General features: G+C 38.0%; 2 protein-coding genes across 2 annotated transcripts in view; both read left to right on the top strand.

The window, feature by feature from the left end:
* Nucleotides 1–17,056, top strand: part of FNDC10 (fibronectin type III domain containing 10) — a 134,991-nt gene that overhangs the window by 17,304 nt on the left and 100,631 nt on the right. The window lies entirely within an intron of this gene.
* SSU72 (SSU72 homolog, RNA polymerase II CTD phosphatase) overlaps nucleotides 1–17,056 on the top strand; it is a 31,821-nt gene that overhangs the window by 11,855 nt on the left and 2,910 nt on the right. The window contains exons 3-4 of the mRNA XM_064730875.1: nucleotides 14,449–14,588; nucleotides 16,875–16,993. Coding sequence (XP_064586945.1) covers nucleotides 14,449–14,588; nucleotides 16,875–16,993 — 259 coding nt within the window. The remainder of the gene's footprint in view (nucleotides 1–14,448; nucleotides 14,589–16,874; nucleotides 16,994–17,056) is intronic.

The raw sequence follows: 17,056 nt of genomic DNA, 5'->3' as shown, positions 1-17,056 counted from the left end.
TCCAAATCCCAGTGAGGGCACACCTGAGCTCTGAGTGCTCTCCTTGCTCAGTGCCCCTGTGGCTGTGAGGGAACATCCTGTGCCCAAATAAACAACCCCAGCTGCAGAAAGCTCCAACCAAAAATGAGCTGCTGGACCTCACCCAGAGCAAGGTTAGAGAGATCACTGAACCTCAGCTGTTCACTTTGAGGAGGGGGAACAATTAAAAACCCACTCTGCAGATTAAAAGCACCTTCATTGCAGTTAATTAGTGAATATAGAGCACAGGCTCTCATACCTTGAAGGCATATGTTGAGTTTCACAGCACAGGAGTAGGGGATTAATGGAGCCAGGAATACAGATTCAGTTGAGTAGGTGGTTACAGTAGATCTAAAATGGAAGCACTTCAAAGCCTTTTAAGATGTGGCAGTTAAAACTTGGAGTTAAAATGTGTCAGCATCTCCCATTGAGTGTTTAGAATGTAGCATTGAAATTCCCTGAGCCCCAGTGGAGGGCTGCCCCAAAACCATTTAACAACTCTCTGAATGTTGCTTTTTAAAATGTTCCTGTTATTTCTAGGACAACAATAGAGAATTCTGCTCATGGTTTGAGGAAGGCACAGCCATGGTCTCTAGTTCTCATCACCACCTTGTATGTAGAATTTCAATTCCCTGAGCCCAAATCAAGGACTGCCCCAAAACCATTTAACAGTGTTGGAAATGTTGCTTTTTTAAGCATTCCTGTGTTATTTCTAGGACAAAAATAGAGAATTCTGCTCCTGGTTTGAGGGTCTGTAGTTCTCATCCACCACCTTGTATGTAGAATTTCAATTCCTGAGCCCCAATCAAGGACTGCCCCAAAACCATTTAACAACTCTCTGAATGTTGTTTTTAAAACATTCCTGTGTTATTTCTAGGACAAAAATAGAGAATTCTGCTCCTGGTTTGAGGATTTGTAGTTCCCATCCACCACCTTGTATGTAGAATTTCAATTCCCTGAGCCCAAATCAAGGGCTGCCCCAAAACCATTTAACAACGTTCTGAATATTGCTTTTTAAAACATTTCTGTGTTATTTCTAGGACAAAAACACAGAATTCTGCTCCTAGTTTAAGGGTCTGTAGTTCTCATCCACCACCTTGTATGTAGAATTTAAATTCCCTGAGCCCCAAATCAAGGACTGCCCCAAAACCATTTAACAGTGTTGGAAATGTTGCTTTTTAAAACATTCCTCTGTTATTTCTAGGACAAAAACATAGAATTCTGCTCTTAGTTTGAGGGTCTGTAGTTCTCATCACCACCTTGCATGTAGAATTTCAATTCCCTGAGTTCTAATCAAGGACTGCCCCAAAACCATTTAACAACTCTCTGAATGTTGCTTTTTAAAACATTCCTGTTATTTCTAGGACAACAACAGAGAATTCTGCTCCTGGTTTGAGGGTCTGTAGTTCTCATCCACCACCTTGTATGTAGAATTTCAATTCCCTGAGCCCCAATCAAGGACTGCCCCAAAACCATTTAACAATGTTCTGAATATTGCTTTTTAAAACATTCCTGTGTTATTTCTAGGACAAAAACATAGAATTCTGCTCTTAGTTTGAGGGTCTGTAGTTCTCATCACCACCTTGCATGTAGAATTGAAATTCCCTGAGCCCCAGTGGAGGGCTGCCCCAAAACCATTTAGCAACTCTCTGAATGTTGCTTTTAAAATGTTCCTCTGTTGTTTCCAGGACAAAAATAGAGAATTCTTCTCCTAATTTGAGGAAGGCACAGCCATGGTCTGTAGTTCTCATCCACCACCTTGTATGTAGAATTTCAATTCCCGAGCCCTAATGAAGGACTGCCCCAAAACCATTTAACAGTGTTCTGAATATTGCTTTTTAAAACATTTCTGTGTTATTTCTAGGACAACAACATAGAATTCTGCTCCTGGTTTGAGGGTCTGTAGTTCTCATCCACCACCTTGTATGTAGAATTTCAATTCCCTGAGCCCTAATCAAGGACTGCCCCAAAACCATTTAACAACTCTCTGAATGTTGCTTTTTAAAACATTCCTGTTATTTCTAGGACAACAATAGAGAATTCTGCTCCTAATTTGAGGAAGGCACAGCCATGGTCTGTAGTTCTCATCCACCACCTTGTATGTAGAATTTCAATTCCCTGAGCCCCAATCAAGGACTGCCCCAAAACCATTTAACAGTGTTGGAAATGATGCTTTTTTAAGCATTCCTGTGTTATTTCCAGGACAAAAATAGAGAATTGTGCTCCTGGTTTGAGGGTCTGTAGTTCCCATCCACCACCTTGTATGTAGAATTTCAATTCCCTGAGCTCCAATCGAGGACTGCCCCAAAACCATTTAACAGTGTTCTGAATATTGCTTTTTAAAACATTTCTGTGTTATTTCTAGGACAACAATAGAGAATTCTGCTCCTGGTTTGAGGGTCTGTAGTTCTCATCCACCACCTTGTATGTAGAATTTCAATTCCCTGAGCCCAAATCAAGGGCTGCCCCAAAACCATTTAACAACGTTCTGAATATTGCTTTTTAAAACATTTCTGTGTTATTTCTAGGACAAAAACACAGAATTCTGCTCCTAGTTTAAGGGTCTGTAGTTCTCATCCACCACCTTGTATGTAGAATTTAAATTCCCTGAGCCCCAAATCAAGGACTGCCCCAAAACCATTTAACAGTGTTGGAAATGTTGCTTTTTTAAGCATTCCTGTGTTATTTCTAGGACAAAAACATAGAATTCTGCTCTTAGTTTGAGGGTCTGTAGTTCTCATCCACCACCTTGTATGTAGAATTTCAATTCCCTGAGCTCCAATCGAGGACTGCCCCAAAACCATTTAACAATTCTGAATGTTGCTTTTTAAAACATTCCTGTTATTTCCAGGACAAAAATAGAGAATTCTGCTCCTGGTTTGAGGGTCTGTAGTTCCCATCCACCACCTTGTATGTAGAATTTCAATTCCCTGAGCTCCAATCGAGGACTGCCCCAAAACCATTTAACAGTGTTCTGAATATTGCTTTTTAAAACATTTCTGTGTTATTTCTAGGACAACAATAGAGAATTCTGCTCCTAATTTGAGGAAGGCACAGCCATGGTCTCTAGTTCTCATCCACCACCTTGTATGTAGAATTTCAATTCCCTGAGCCCAAATCAAGGACTGCCCCAAAACCATTTAACAATTCTCTGAATGTTGCTTTTTAAAACATTCCTCTGTTATTTCTAGGACAAAAATAGAGAATTCTGCTCCTGGTTTGAGGATTTGTAGTTCCCATCCACCACCTTGTATTTGTATATGTAACCCACCTTTCCCACATCAGGATTATTTGTCCTTATCATTATTTGCCCCTTACAACTCTCTGAAGGGGTTTGAGGACTTCATTCTAATTCTGTGGTGGTGACCTTAAAGCTGAAACAAAAATAGAGCAAAAATTGCTGCTGAGCTTTGCCTTCAAGTGAAGGCAGAAACTATTCAAGAGTGAAACTTGCTAAACAGTTTAAATTGAAACTCAGTTTAAATCTTCAGCAGCAGTTGATGTTGTGCCCAGGGATAGGAGCTGTTCAAGTGGAAATTTGGCCAGAATTCTGCAGGAATTGCTCCTGGGTTCTTTAGCAAAGTGAGGAGCTCCATGGCTGATTTCTCTCCTTTCCTCAGCACTGCTGTGTCTGTGACCCTCCCATTAAAGATGATTTTCACAGATTGGGGGTATTTTTAATTAGGATTTCTAGGCAGCCTGTACTTACCCTGCAATCTTGGCCTCCTACTCTGCTCCTGACATTTTTTACCTCCTCTCTTAATTTGTCCTCCCTGACTTCAGGCAGGATTCCAGTTTTAGCTCCTTAGCTCCATGAGGTTATAAAATTCTGGGGAGGGTGGAAAACATGTCCTGAAGAAGCCCCTAAAGCTGCTTCAGTTAGGAGGAAAATTCCAGAAATGAAGAAGAACTCTGTGCATCTCCCTTGAAGACATTGATTCTTTTCTGTCAAAAAAAAAACCCCAAAAAGTTGTGCTGATCTTGGTGCTGGGATCTGGCTTTAACTCTGAGCTCCTGTTGGACTTGGATGCCCATTGATATTTTATGTGTAGCTCAGTCTTGAGGAGTAACTCACCTAAATTCTGCTTCAGGTAAGCTCTTCATGCATGTCTTTATATCTTACATTTTCATCTGCTTTTTCTCCATGGATTTGAACTGCTGAGCACTTGTCAGCCTCTCTCCTGGGGGCTGTGGAAGCCACTTTGGAATGTTTCTTTTAGATCTGTTGAGGGATTTTTTTCTAATTTTTTTTGTTGAATTTGGGTATTTTCTTCTTCTTTTTTTTTGAAGCCTAGCCTTGCAAGGACTAAGAAATCATGGCCTGGGTGTCAGTGGCAGAACTTCTTCCAAAGCAGAGCAGTGCAAGTCTCATTTTCTTCATTTTCTTTCTCACCATGTCTTACAAAGCTCTTCAGTGCTCCTGGAAATAGAGAGGAGGGATGAGGGTGGAAAGAAGTGTTTCAACTGGATTTAACAGGCTTCTGAGGCACATTTCTGCAAATCAACATGCTGCATCCCAATCCCTTTTTCTCCATGAAGGGTTGTAAAATGCTTCACAAAACCTTGGTACTTTCAAAGGCAACAAATTTTCAGCACTTCTTCATCTGCCTTCTGATCACACTGCCTTTAATCTTGGCTTCATTCACATTAAAAAGGAAATACATCAAAATATTAAAAATATATGAGCTGGATATTTATTATTTAAATACTGTTTGAGCTGTGGGACATGGCAGAAACTCCAGACTCAGATCTAACAGCAAATGCTTTTCAACAACATGAAACACTCTCTGCCATCCTGGCTGTTCTGGGTGCTCTGAAAGGTTTATTCCTTATCCACGGTGAGTCCCAGATGTGCTCTGAGCATTTCTGACTGGAGGATCCAGTCTGAGGCTGATGATTTTTGTAAAATCCATTCAGAGCTGCAGTGATTTCATTCTTTGGCACTTTCATCCCAGTTTGAGGGAGGGGAGTGAGGTGACAGCCGATGCTTCTTGCCTTGAAGTTCCCTCCTGTGAACACAAAACTGTGCCAGCATTAGGGATGCTTATACTTCTCTTTTCTTTATTCCAAACCAATTTCCATTTTCATTTCAAGTGTAATTCCTTAAACTGGCATTGATGGCAGGCAGGAATGTTCCCTGCACACCTCAGCCAGCGTGCTGCGTTCTCTGCAGCCTCCTGTGCCAAGTGGCCCTGCTGGCTCTTCATTGTGCTCTCAGGTTTCCCAAATGTGCTCAATTAAATGGTTTTTAATCGATTTAGGGTTTGTGCTTTGCTCTGTCTGAGCTACCTTCAGCTTTGTCTGGGAATCCTGAGTTTCCCAGCACAAGGGTGGCAGCACCAGAGGCAGTTCAGAAATGCTGCTGCAGTTTCATCCATCCTTTCCCTCAGATTTCTCCTCAAAGCTCTTCCACCCTCCCAGTCCTGCATCTGCTGCTCCTCTCTGGATCCTGGCCCTGTGTGACCCTGGAGCCTTTCCCTCACCTGCTGCAGCACTGGCATCTCCCTGGCACCTTCTGCCAGGTGATCAAACTGGATCCCAGCAATCCAAACCAAACTCTGGATGCAGCAGTGACATCTCCCTGGCACCCTCTGCCAGGGATCAAACTGGATCCCAGCAATCCAAACCAAACTCTGGATGCAGCAGTGACATCTCCCTGGCACTCACTGCCAGGTGATCAAACTCTGGATGCAGCAGTGACATCTCCCTGGCACCCTCTGCCAGGTGACCAAACTCTGGATCCCAGAATCCAAACAAACTCTGAATGCAGCAGTGACATCTCCCTGGCACCCTCTGCCAGGGATCAAACTGGATCCCAGAATCCAAACCAAACTCTGGATGCAGCAGTGACATCTCCCTGGCACCCTCTGCCAGGTATCAAACTCTGGATCCCAGCAATCCAAACAAACTCTTGAATGCAGCAGTGGCATCTCCCTGGCACCCTCTGCCAGGGATCAAACTGGATCCCAGCAATCCAAACTAACTCTGGATGCAGCAGTGGCATCTCCCTGGCACCCTCTGCCAGGGATCAAACTCTGGATCCCAGCAATCCAAACCAAACTCTGGATGCAGCACTGACATCTCCCTGGCACCCTCTGCCAGGGATCAAACTGGATCCCAGCAATCCAAACTAACTCTGGATGCAGCAGTGGCATCTCCCTGGCACCCTCTGCCAGGGATCAAACTCTGGATGCAGCAGTGACATCTCCCTGGCACTCACTGCCAGCTGATCAAACTCTGGATCCCAGAATCCAAACAAACTCTGGATGCAGCAGTGACATCTCCCTGGCACCCTCTGCCAGGAATCAAACTCTGGATCCCAGCAATCCAAACAAACTCTGGATGCAGCACTGGCATCTCCCTGGCACTCTCTGCCAGCTGATCAAACTCTGGATCCCAGCAATCCAAACCAAACTCTGGATGCAGCAGTGACATCTCCCTGGCACTCACTGCCAGGTATCAAACTCTGGATCCCACCAATCCAAACAAACTCTTGAATGCAGCAGTGGCATCTCCCTGGCACTCTCTGCCAGGTGACCAAACTCTGGATCCCAGAATCCAAACCAAACTCTGGATGCAGCAGTGACATCTCCCTGGCACCCTCTGCCAGCTGATCAAACTCTGGATCCCAGCAATCCAAACTAACTCTGGATGCAGCAGTGACATCTCCCTGGCACTCTCTGCCAGCTGATCAAACTCTGGATGCAGCACTGGCATCTCCCTGGCACCCTCTGCCAGGGATCAAACTGGATCCCAGCAATCCAAACCAAACTCTGGATGCAGCAGTGGCATCTCCCTGGCACCCTCTGCCAGGTATCAAACTCTGGATGCAGCAGTGGCATCTCCCTGGCACCCTCTGCCAGCTGATCAAACTCTGGATCCCAGAATCCAAACAAACTCTGGATGCAGCAGTGGCATCTCCCTGGCACCCTCTGCCAGGTGACCAAACTCTGGATCCCACCAATCCAAACAAACTCTGGATGCAGCAGTGACATCTCCCTGGCACTCACTGCCAGGTATCAAACTCTGGATCCCACCAATCCAAACAAACTCTTGAATTTCCACTTGGGTGAGGTGCAGGCTCAGTGGTTTGATGCCACAGACACGGTGCCACATCCTGTGATCATCTTGTCACCCTCCAGTGCATTTGTGACATTCCTTCTCCACTCTTTGTCCCTTCCCTTGGCCATTACTCCTCTCTTTCCCCTCTGGCAGCTGGGCCTGCCCATTCTCACCCCAAATAAATTCCTCAGCACTGATCAGTCCTTCAGCACTGATCAATTCTTCAGCACTGATCAATTCCTCAGCACTGATCAGTCCTTCAGCACTGATCAATTCTTCAGCACTGATCAATTCCTCAGCACTGATCAATTCTTCAGCACTGATCAATTCCTCAGCACTGATCAGTCCTTCAGCACTGATCAATTCTTCAGCACTGATCAATTCCTCAGCACTGATCAATTCCTCAGCACTGATCAATTCCTCAGCACTGATCAATTCCTCAGCACTGATCAATTCCTCAGCACTGATCAATTCCTCAGCACTGATCAGTCCTTCAGCACTGATCAATTCCTCAGCACTGATCAATTCCTCAGCACTGATCAATTCTTCAGCACTGATCAATTCTTGTCTGGCCTTTGAGCTCAGGGCTAAATTCAAGGTATTTTCTGCCTTCACTGATGTGTGGGACAGACCCCTCAGCTTTGGGCTGGGCTGCCACCTGGTTATTTATATTTGTGGTTATTTATATTTGTGGTTATTTATATTTATGGTGATTTATATTTATGGTCATTTATATTTGGAGCAGCTCCTGGAGCAGTTGGATTTCTCCTTGCTGGGTGCTTGTCCTTCCCTAGGAAAAGCAATGCAGGATTTTTGCAGCTCATTCGTGCAGGCACAAATGGTGCAGAGGTGTCCTGGAGCCCAGCTTGGCATCTCCCTGATCCTTTTGGATGGCTTGGTTTGGAATCCCACTCTGGTTTGGGTTGGAAGGGACCTCAAAGCTGATCCAGTGCATGGGCAGGGACATTTTCCACTGTTCCAGGTTGTTCCAGGCCCCATCCAGCCTGGCCTGGAGCACCCTGTGCAGGGCTCCCCACCCTCCCAGGGAGGAAATTTTCCTAAAATCCCATCCCAGCCTGCTCTGTTTGCATTTGAATCCAATAGGATGGTTCAGCATTGAGATTTTATCAAGTCAGGGACCAACAAAAGTTGTGCACAATCTGTGATTTGTTCTAAACTGCTCAGTTTCAGTTCCAAAGGACAGGCATTGTATATGGGATTTTTTATTAATATCCCATCTCACCCTGCTCTGTTTCCATTTGAATCCAATAGGATGGTTCAACTTAAGACTTTATTAATTTAAGGACCAACAGAATACTTGTGAACAATCTCTGATTTGTTCTAAACTGCTCAGTTTCCCTTCCAAAGGACAAGCATTGTAAATGGGATTTTTTTGCTAATATCCCATCTTATCTTGCTCTGTTTGCATTTGAATCCAATAGAATGGTTCAGCATTAAGACTTTATTAATTTAAGGACCAACAAAAGTTGTGCACAATCTCTGATTTGTTCTAAACTGCTCAGTTTCAGTTCCAAAGGACAAGCATTGTATTAGGAATTTTTTCCTAATATCCCATCTCACCCTGCTCTGTTTCCATTTGAATCCAATAGGATGGTTCAGCATTAAGATTTTATCAAGTCAGGGACCAGCAAAATACTTGTGAACAATCTCTGGTTTATTCTAAATACCCAGTTTCCATTCCAAAGACAAGCATTGTATTAGGAATTTTTTTCTTAATATCCCACCTCACCTTGCTCTGTTTCCATTTGAATCCAATAGAATGGTTCAACTTAAGACTTTATTAATTTAGGGACCAACAAAAGTTGTGAACAATCTCTGATTTGTTCTAAACTGCTCAGTTTCAGTTCCAAAGGACAAGCATTGTAAATGGGATTTTTTTCTTAATATCCCACCTCACCCTGCTCTGTTTCCATTTGAATCCAATAGAATGGTTCAGCATTAAGACTTTATTAATTTAGGGACCAACAAAATACTTGTGAACAATCTCTGGTTTATTCTAAATACCCAGTTTCCATTCCAAAGGACAGGCATTGTAAATGGGATTTTTTTGCTAATATCCCATCTTATCTTGCTCTGTTTCCATTTGAATCCAATAGAATGGTTCAGCATTAAGACTTTATTAATTTAAGGACCAACAGAAGACTTTTGAACAATCTGATTTATTCCAAATACCCAGTTTCCATTCCAAAGGACAAGCATGGTATTTTTTCTTAATGTCCCACCTTACCCTGCTCTGTTTCCACTGGAATCCAATGGAATGGTTCAGCATTGAGACTTAACCCAACAAAAGATTTGTGAATTTTCTCTGCTGTGTTCCACCCTGCCCAGTGTCCATTGCCAAGCCCAGGCCTTGTGTTCCTGGCTGTGGAAATACTTAAGGAAATACCAAGTCCTAGACAAACTTTAACACGAGGTGTTCTGTTTAAAATGCAGCTATTAAAAAATAAAAAAAAAATATTATATGGAAAAGAGACTCATGCTCTGGTGAGAAGCACTCTTTTCCCAAAGAAGAAATGCAATGTTTGAGGAAATAATCAGATTAATTTGAAGTTGTAGAAGCTTTGGGTGCCAGCCATTACTTTAAATATTATTTTTTTTCCCCCTAAACAGGGTATGTACATTTTAGCAAGTATCATTTGCCCAGTTAGGTTTAATAAATTAGTTTTTTTTATTTTCAGGAATGTTCTGGGTTGGAAGGAACCTTAAATATCATCTCATGGCAGGAGCAGCTGGCACAGACCAGGATGCCCAGAGCTTCACCCAGAGCCCCTGGACCTTCAGGGGATGGGAATTTTAAATCTATAGAATTCATAGATTAATCTGTATAATTAGTAGAATAATCTATAGAATTAATTTCTGTGCCCCAACACTTCCAGCTCAAATCACTTGTGAGCTTCAGCTTCACATGGGAGTTAAAAGGAAATACTTGGATCAGTAAATAAGTTTTTTGTAATCATACAGGATAGAGATTTGAATCTCTTGGCCAATTCTAGCTTGGTGCTCATGGCAAAAAGGGATTTTAGGTCAGTGAGAAATAATGATAAATTTGGAGGGGTGAAGGATTTACCCAGATGTCTGGAGCAGGGACCCATCCATTGGATGGCAAAAGGCATTTCTGGTTCATGACAGGAATTTTAAATTTGGGTGGCAAAAGCAGTGAAAACTTTAGGGATTTAGCTAAACATGTGTTTATTTTAATTTAATTTTTTAAAAATAAATCTTGACCACTAATATGGGATAACCTTAACTCAAAGGAGAGAATGCACAGTCAGTAACAAAAATTCTCCATGAGAATGAACAGCAATGCTGTGCCTGTTGGAAAAACCCAAATTTTGTGCTGCAACATTTCCTTTTTATATCAAACCTTTCCATGCTGAGTATTCCTGCTAAATTCCACCACAGTTCAGCACAGTTATTCTGTTGAAGGGGAAATCTGAATTTCAGGGCTACACAATGTGACAGCACAGAAAATCAGGGGAAATTCTGTCTGAAAAGAGAGCAGGGATGCACAGGACAGGGAGAATGGAATTAAAATCTGTTGGGAGCAGAGCAGAGCCTGACTTAAATGATCCAACACCTGCCAGTGGTGTGGAAACCATTCATAAATTGGTTTATTTTCATTTACCTGAACTCCCAAAGAGCAAAAAGTTTAAATTATCCAACACCTGCAAGTGTGGTGAAAACCATTCATAAATTGTTTTATTTTCATTTACCTGAGCTCCCAAAGAGCAAAAAGTTTAAATTATCCAGCACCTGCAATTGTGGTGTGGAGACCATTCATAAATTGTTTTATTTTCATTTACCTGAGCTCCCAAAGAGCAAAAAGTTTAAATTATCCAACACCTGCAAGTGTGGTGAAAACCATTCATAAATTGTTTTATTTGCATTTACCTGAACTCCCAAAGAGCAAAAAGTTTAAATTATCCAACACCTGCCAGTGTGGTGAAAACCATTCATAAATTGTTGTATTTTCATTTACCTGAGCTCCCAAAGAGCAAAAAGTTTAAATTATCCAACACCTGCAATTGTGGTGTGGAGACCATTCATACCTGCAAGTGTGGTGAAAACCATTCATAAATTGTTTTATTTGCATTTACCTGAACTCCCAAAGAGCAAAAAGTTTAAATTATCCAACACCTGCAATTGTGGTGTGGAGACCATTCATAAATTGGTTTATTTGCATTTACCTGAACTCCCAAAGAGCAAAAAGTTTAAATTATCCAACACCTGCAAGTGTGGTGGTGAAAACCATTCATAAATTGTATTTCCATTCACCTGAGCTCCCAAAGAGCAAAAAGTTTAAATTATCCAACACCTGCCAGTGTGGTGAAAACCATTCATAAATTGGTTTATTTTCATTTACCTGAGCTCCCAAAGAGCAAAAAGTTTAAATTATCCAACACCTGCCAGTGGTGTGGAAACCATTCATAAATTGGTTTATTTGCATTTACCTGAACTCCCAAAGAGCAAAAAATTTAAATTATCCCAACATCTGCAAGTGTGGTGTGGAGACCATTCATACCTGCCAGTGTGGTGAAAACCATTCATAAATTGGTTTATTTGCATTTACCTGAGCTCCCAAAGAGCAAAAAGTTTAAATTATCCAGCACCTGCAATTGTGGTGAAACCATTCATAAATTGTTTTATTTGCATTTACCTGATCTCCCAAAGAGCAAAAAAATGGATTATTTATTATTCCTTGGAATAATAAATTTAATAAATTTTAAACAGTAAATTAATAAATTTATTATTGATTTAATAAATAATAAATTTAATAAAAATAAATTCCTTGTAATGATAAGAAGGCACAGAACCTTCCTGCACATCAATAATGTGCCCACCCCCTTCCTGACTTTTCCCAAGTAAAAAAAGAACCCAGGCAACCAAATAGGAAATCCATAAACCTTCCCTGCTTCCCTCAGTCTCCTTTTATAGACAGATGGAGCCTTGGAAAAAAATAAAACCTGAGAAAGAGCTGGGAGTTGGCAGCAGAGCGGGGCTGGGAGCAGGAGCGCTGTGTGGGTTTGGGGTGTGCGTAATCCTGGCTGCAGGGTTTTATCCTAGAAAGGGAAAGAAGAGAGCCCAGAGCCGTGTGTGGGATGCTCTGGGTTTATTTTTCCCCTTTTGAGCTGCAGGGATGCAGGAATGAGTGCAGAGCTCCCCTCCCAGCGAGCAGGCAGATGTTGGCATCTTTGGGAAATGGCAGATATTGTGGGGTTTGGGAAATTCTCAAATTTCCCTGCTCTGCAGATAACCAGGGGTCTGACATGGCTCCATCCAAGTGGGTTTTATTTTATTTTATTTTATTTTATTTTATTTTATTTTATTTTATTTTATTTTATTTTATTTTATTTTATTTTATTTTATTTTATTTTATTTTATTTTATTCTATTCTATTTTATTTTATTCTATTTTATTTTATTTTATTTTATTTTATTTTATTCTATTTTATTTTATTCTATTTTATTCTATTTTATTTTATTTTATTTTATTTTATTCTATTTTATTTTATTTTATTTTATTTTTATTTTATTTTATTCTATTTTATTTTATTTTAATTTTATTTTATTTTATATTTTATTTTATTATTTTATTTTATTCTATTCTATTCTATTTTATTATTTTATTTTATTTTATTTTATTTTATTCTATTCTATTCTGATGCTTTATTTTATTTTATTTTATTTTATTCTATTTTATTTTATTTTATTTTATTCTATTTTATTTTATTTTTATTTTATTTTATTTTATTTTATTTTATTTTATTTTCCCCAAAACATGACAAACCCCAGGGGTGCTGGTGTGCAGTTCCTCCTTTAGGTTGTAAAGGACAATTCCTTAAGAAAAATAAGGAAAAAAAGAGAATAAAAAAAAAGGCTTGGCAATGATATGGAGAAAAGCAATGCAGCAGAAATCAGGCTAATTAACAAGATTTAATTGTGATGAACATTCCAGCACTCAGTTTGTGGTGCAAAATTGAAATTACACAGAGGAACTGAAGCCCAGATCACTCTTAAATATTGCTACAAATACTGGAAATTGGGGTTTTTATCACAAATACTGGAAATTTTTTTTTTCACAAATACTGGAAATTATTTTATTTTTCACAAATACTGGAAATTGGGGTTTTTATCACAAATACTGGAAATTGCTTTATTTTTCACAAATACTGGAAATTGAGGTTTTTTTTCACAAATACTGGAAATTGTTTTTTTTTCACAAATACTGGAAATTGAGGTTTTTTTTCACAAATACTGGAAATTGGGTTTTTTTTTCACAAATACTGGAAATTGTTTTTTTTTCACAAATACTGGAAATTGTTTTATTCTCAGACTTGTAATCTCAAGAAATTCTAGGCTGTTATCCTTAGTGTTAATTGTAAAAATAATCTCAGCTGGTTAAAAATACAGCTGAAAAACAAGAATATAAAGTCAGGCAGAGCTGTGTCCCCTTCCAGGCTTTCTCAATCCAAATTTTCCTGATATTCCCAATTTTCCCCTGGAACTTTCCCTTCACAGCTGTTTGGTTTCCTCCAGGTGACGGCAGCAGCGTCAATTTATTCAATTTATTCAATTTATTAGCTCCAAGCAGCATCACAGATTCCTCTCACACAGTGAGGAGGCTCTGACAGGCACAAAATCTGATTTTCTTCATTGCTCCCCATTGATGCAGCTCAGGAGATTTTTGTGGGAGGTGATTCTGTGCTGGCTTTGGCTTCCTTTGGAGTTTTCAGTTGCAGAAATTCACATTTCCAGGTAGGGCTTTGTGCCTGAAACACCTGAAACACCTTTGAGGAATGTAGGACATCCTGCTCACAAAACAGCACAGAAATTGAAAAAAAAAAAGTCTTAAATTTCTTAGAAAAAGTCTTAAATTTCTTAGAAAATGTCTTAAATTTCTTAAAAAAAAAAGGTTGGGGGGGGGGAAATTTTTGGATATAAAAATATGGAATATTTAAAATTTAATAATAATTTTATAATTAATATTAAAATATTAATTTTAATATTCCATTTAAAAATATGGAAATTTATGGATATAAAAATCATTTCCCAAGCAAAATTCTGAGAGCCTTTTAAAGCTGTAAAAAGCAGCTGCAAGGTGGAAGTCACACCTTAGGAATTTCTTTAGTGGTCACTGATTTTTAGGTTTGCAAACAAAATATTTTATTTTAAATAAATATTTTAAAATATTTATTTAAAATTATTCCTTTATAAATTATACATTATTATAAAATTATATATATTATAAAAAAAATTATATATATTATAAAATTATTCCTTGTGGTGCTCATTTGCTCCAAACCATGACTTTGCTTCAAGTAAAGATTCTTAACTCAAGCAACCTCAGATACACACAGAACGGAATTTTACACATGTTGGACAGAAATAAGAGAATCAAGCCACGACCAGAAAGATTCCAGAACTGCAAAGACGTTTTTGATTTGATCCTAACGTGTGAAGAAAGAGTCTATGATCAAGTAGTAGAAGGTAAGGAGATTAAACTGATAAATCAAATTAATTTGGGTTTTTTTTGTCTTTGAAATAATGTGTGAACCTGCAGGAGCTGCAGTTACTGGTGGAGATTTATTCAGAGGTGAGCACCAAAAGGGGATGGCAGCTCCTCAGAGTGCACAGCAAGGGAATTCCAGAAATTCCATGGTTGGTTTGGAAATTCTCATGGATGTGAAAAACTGAACACATTTGGGATGAGCTGATGGAAAAACAAACGTGAGCTGCATTCCCTGCAGGATTCCCAAGCACTTCATCCCATTAAACACCCCCTGGGCAGTGGGGTGAAGCACAGACAGCAATTAATTCATGTTAATTTATTTTATTATTTTATTAATTTTTATTATTTTATATTATATTTTATATTTATATAAATATATATTTATATATTTTTATTATTTTATATAAATATTTTATATAAATTATATAAATATATATAATTTATATATACATATTTATATATATAAATATATATAAATATATATAAATATATAAATATTTATATATTTATTTATATATAATTATATTTTTATATATAAATATATATTTATATATATTTATATAAATATTTTATATTTATATAAATATATATTTATATATTTTTATGATTTTATATTATATTTTATATTTATATTATATTATATATATTTAGTTTTATTATTACAGTACTGTTTAATGATTCCAGTGCTGGACATTTGGGGAGTGACCTCCCAAAGATGTGTAAAAAACCACAAACTCCTGCTCTGTGTTTATCCAAACAGGTTTTACACATTCAGACCCATCATTATTGCCTGGCCCACTTTGTGTTGTAATTACAGTGTATTATAATTAGCTGAGCTGCCCAATTATCCTCTTAATTGGGTTGGTGGGCTCTGAGATGGCTCAGGGGCTTCTTTGAGGAGGAAGTCAGAAGTTTTCCTCATGGTTCCATTATTAGAAGCCAGTTGTATTTATGTAAAATATGGAAATATTTTACAATATTTCATGTACTGTGAAATCTCCCTGCTCTTCTCCATTATTCCATGTGTTATAAAATCCATCTCCCTGCTCTTACACATTATTCCATGTGTTATAAAATCCATTTTCCTGCTCTTCTCCATTATTCCATGTGTTATAAAATCCATTTTCCTGCTCTTCTCCATTATTCCATGTGTTATAAAATCCATCTCCCTGCTCTTCTCCATTATTCCATGTGTTATAAAATCCATCTTCCTGCTCTTCTCCATTATTCCATGTGTTATAAAATCCATCTCCCTGCTCTTCTCCATTATTCCATGTGTTATAAAATCCATCTCCCTGCTCTTACACATTATTCCATGTACTGTAAAATTCCTGTTCCTGCTCTTTTACAATATTTCATGGCCTGTAAAATCCATGTTCCAGTACTTTTTTAAAATTCTCATTCCAGGTGGGGAAGCTCAAAATTCTTCTTCACTTTTGAGATTCTTGATTTTTAAAGATTGTCAGAGTAAGAGGAGCAATAAATTCATTTGAGCAGGGAAAATAAACTGCCATGAGCTTTTCACAAATCTCAGTTCATAGGTTGTCAAAATCCACCTCTTTTGGTTTGAAATAAAGGGGATTATTAAGAAAATAATATATAAAATATACAATATATAATATATAAAAATATAATTATATATATTATTATTATATATAATATAACATACAATATACAATATCCAATATCCAATATACTATATAATGTATAATATATAAGATATAATATATAATCTAGACTATATAAAAACAATATATAATATACTATAGATTGTAATATATAATAATATAGAAATAATATAAAATATATAATAATATCACTAGAAACAATATAATATAATATAATATAATATAATATAATATAATATAATATAATATAATATAATATAATATAATATAATATAATAATATGGACTAGATTTTAAAATAGATATGAAAAATATATATTTATAAATTAAAAGTATTTTTATTAAAATAAATAAATTTTAAAACAAAATAATATAATAAATTATTATTAAATATTTTATTAAATTATTTATGCAAATATATTTTTATTGCATAAATGTATAATATATAATATAAAAATAACATAAAATATATAATGATAGAAGTTATTATTAAGAAAATATACAATAAATTCTAAAAAATACTTTGGAAAATTTAAATGCCACAACACCTATGTATTTTTAAAAATCCTGTTACTTTTTTGGGGTAAAATTTGACCCCATTTCACCCCGGTTTTTGCTGCTGTGCCTTTTTGTGCAGATTTAAACTCGAGGGAGCAGGAGACGTGTCAGCCCGTGCACGTCATCAACGTGGACATCCAGGACAACCACGAGGAGGCCACGCTGGGGGCTTTCCTCATCTGCGAGCTCTGCCAGTGTGTGAGTACACAAATCCTCCAATTTTGGGTCCAGAAAACCCTGCATTTGCAGTTATTCCATTAA

This window comes from Zonotrichia leucophrys, chromosome 21 (genome assembly GCF_028769735.1).
Source record: "Zonotrichia leucophrys gambelii isolate GWCS_2022_RI chromosome 21, RI_Zleu_2.0, whole genome shotgun sequence".
NCBI lineage: Eukaryota > Metazoa > Chordata > Aves > Passeriformes > Passerellidae > Zonotrichia > Zonotrichia leucophrys.
This window is presented reverse-complemented; position numbering and strand designations above follow the sequence as displayed.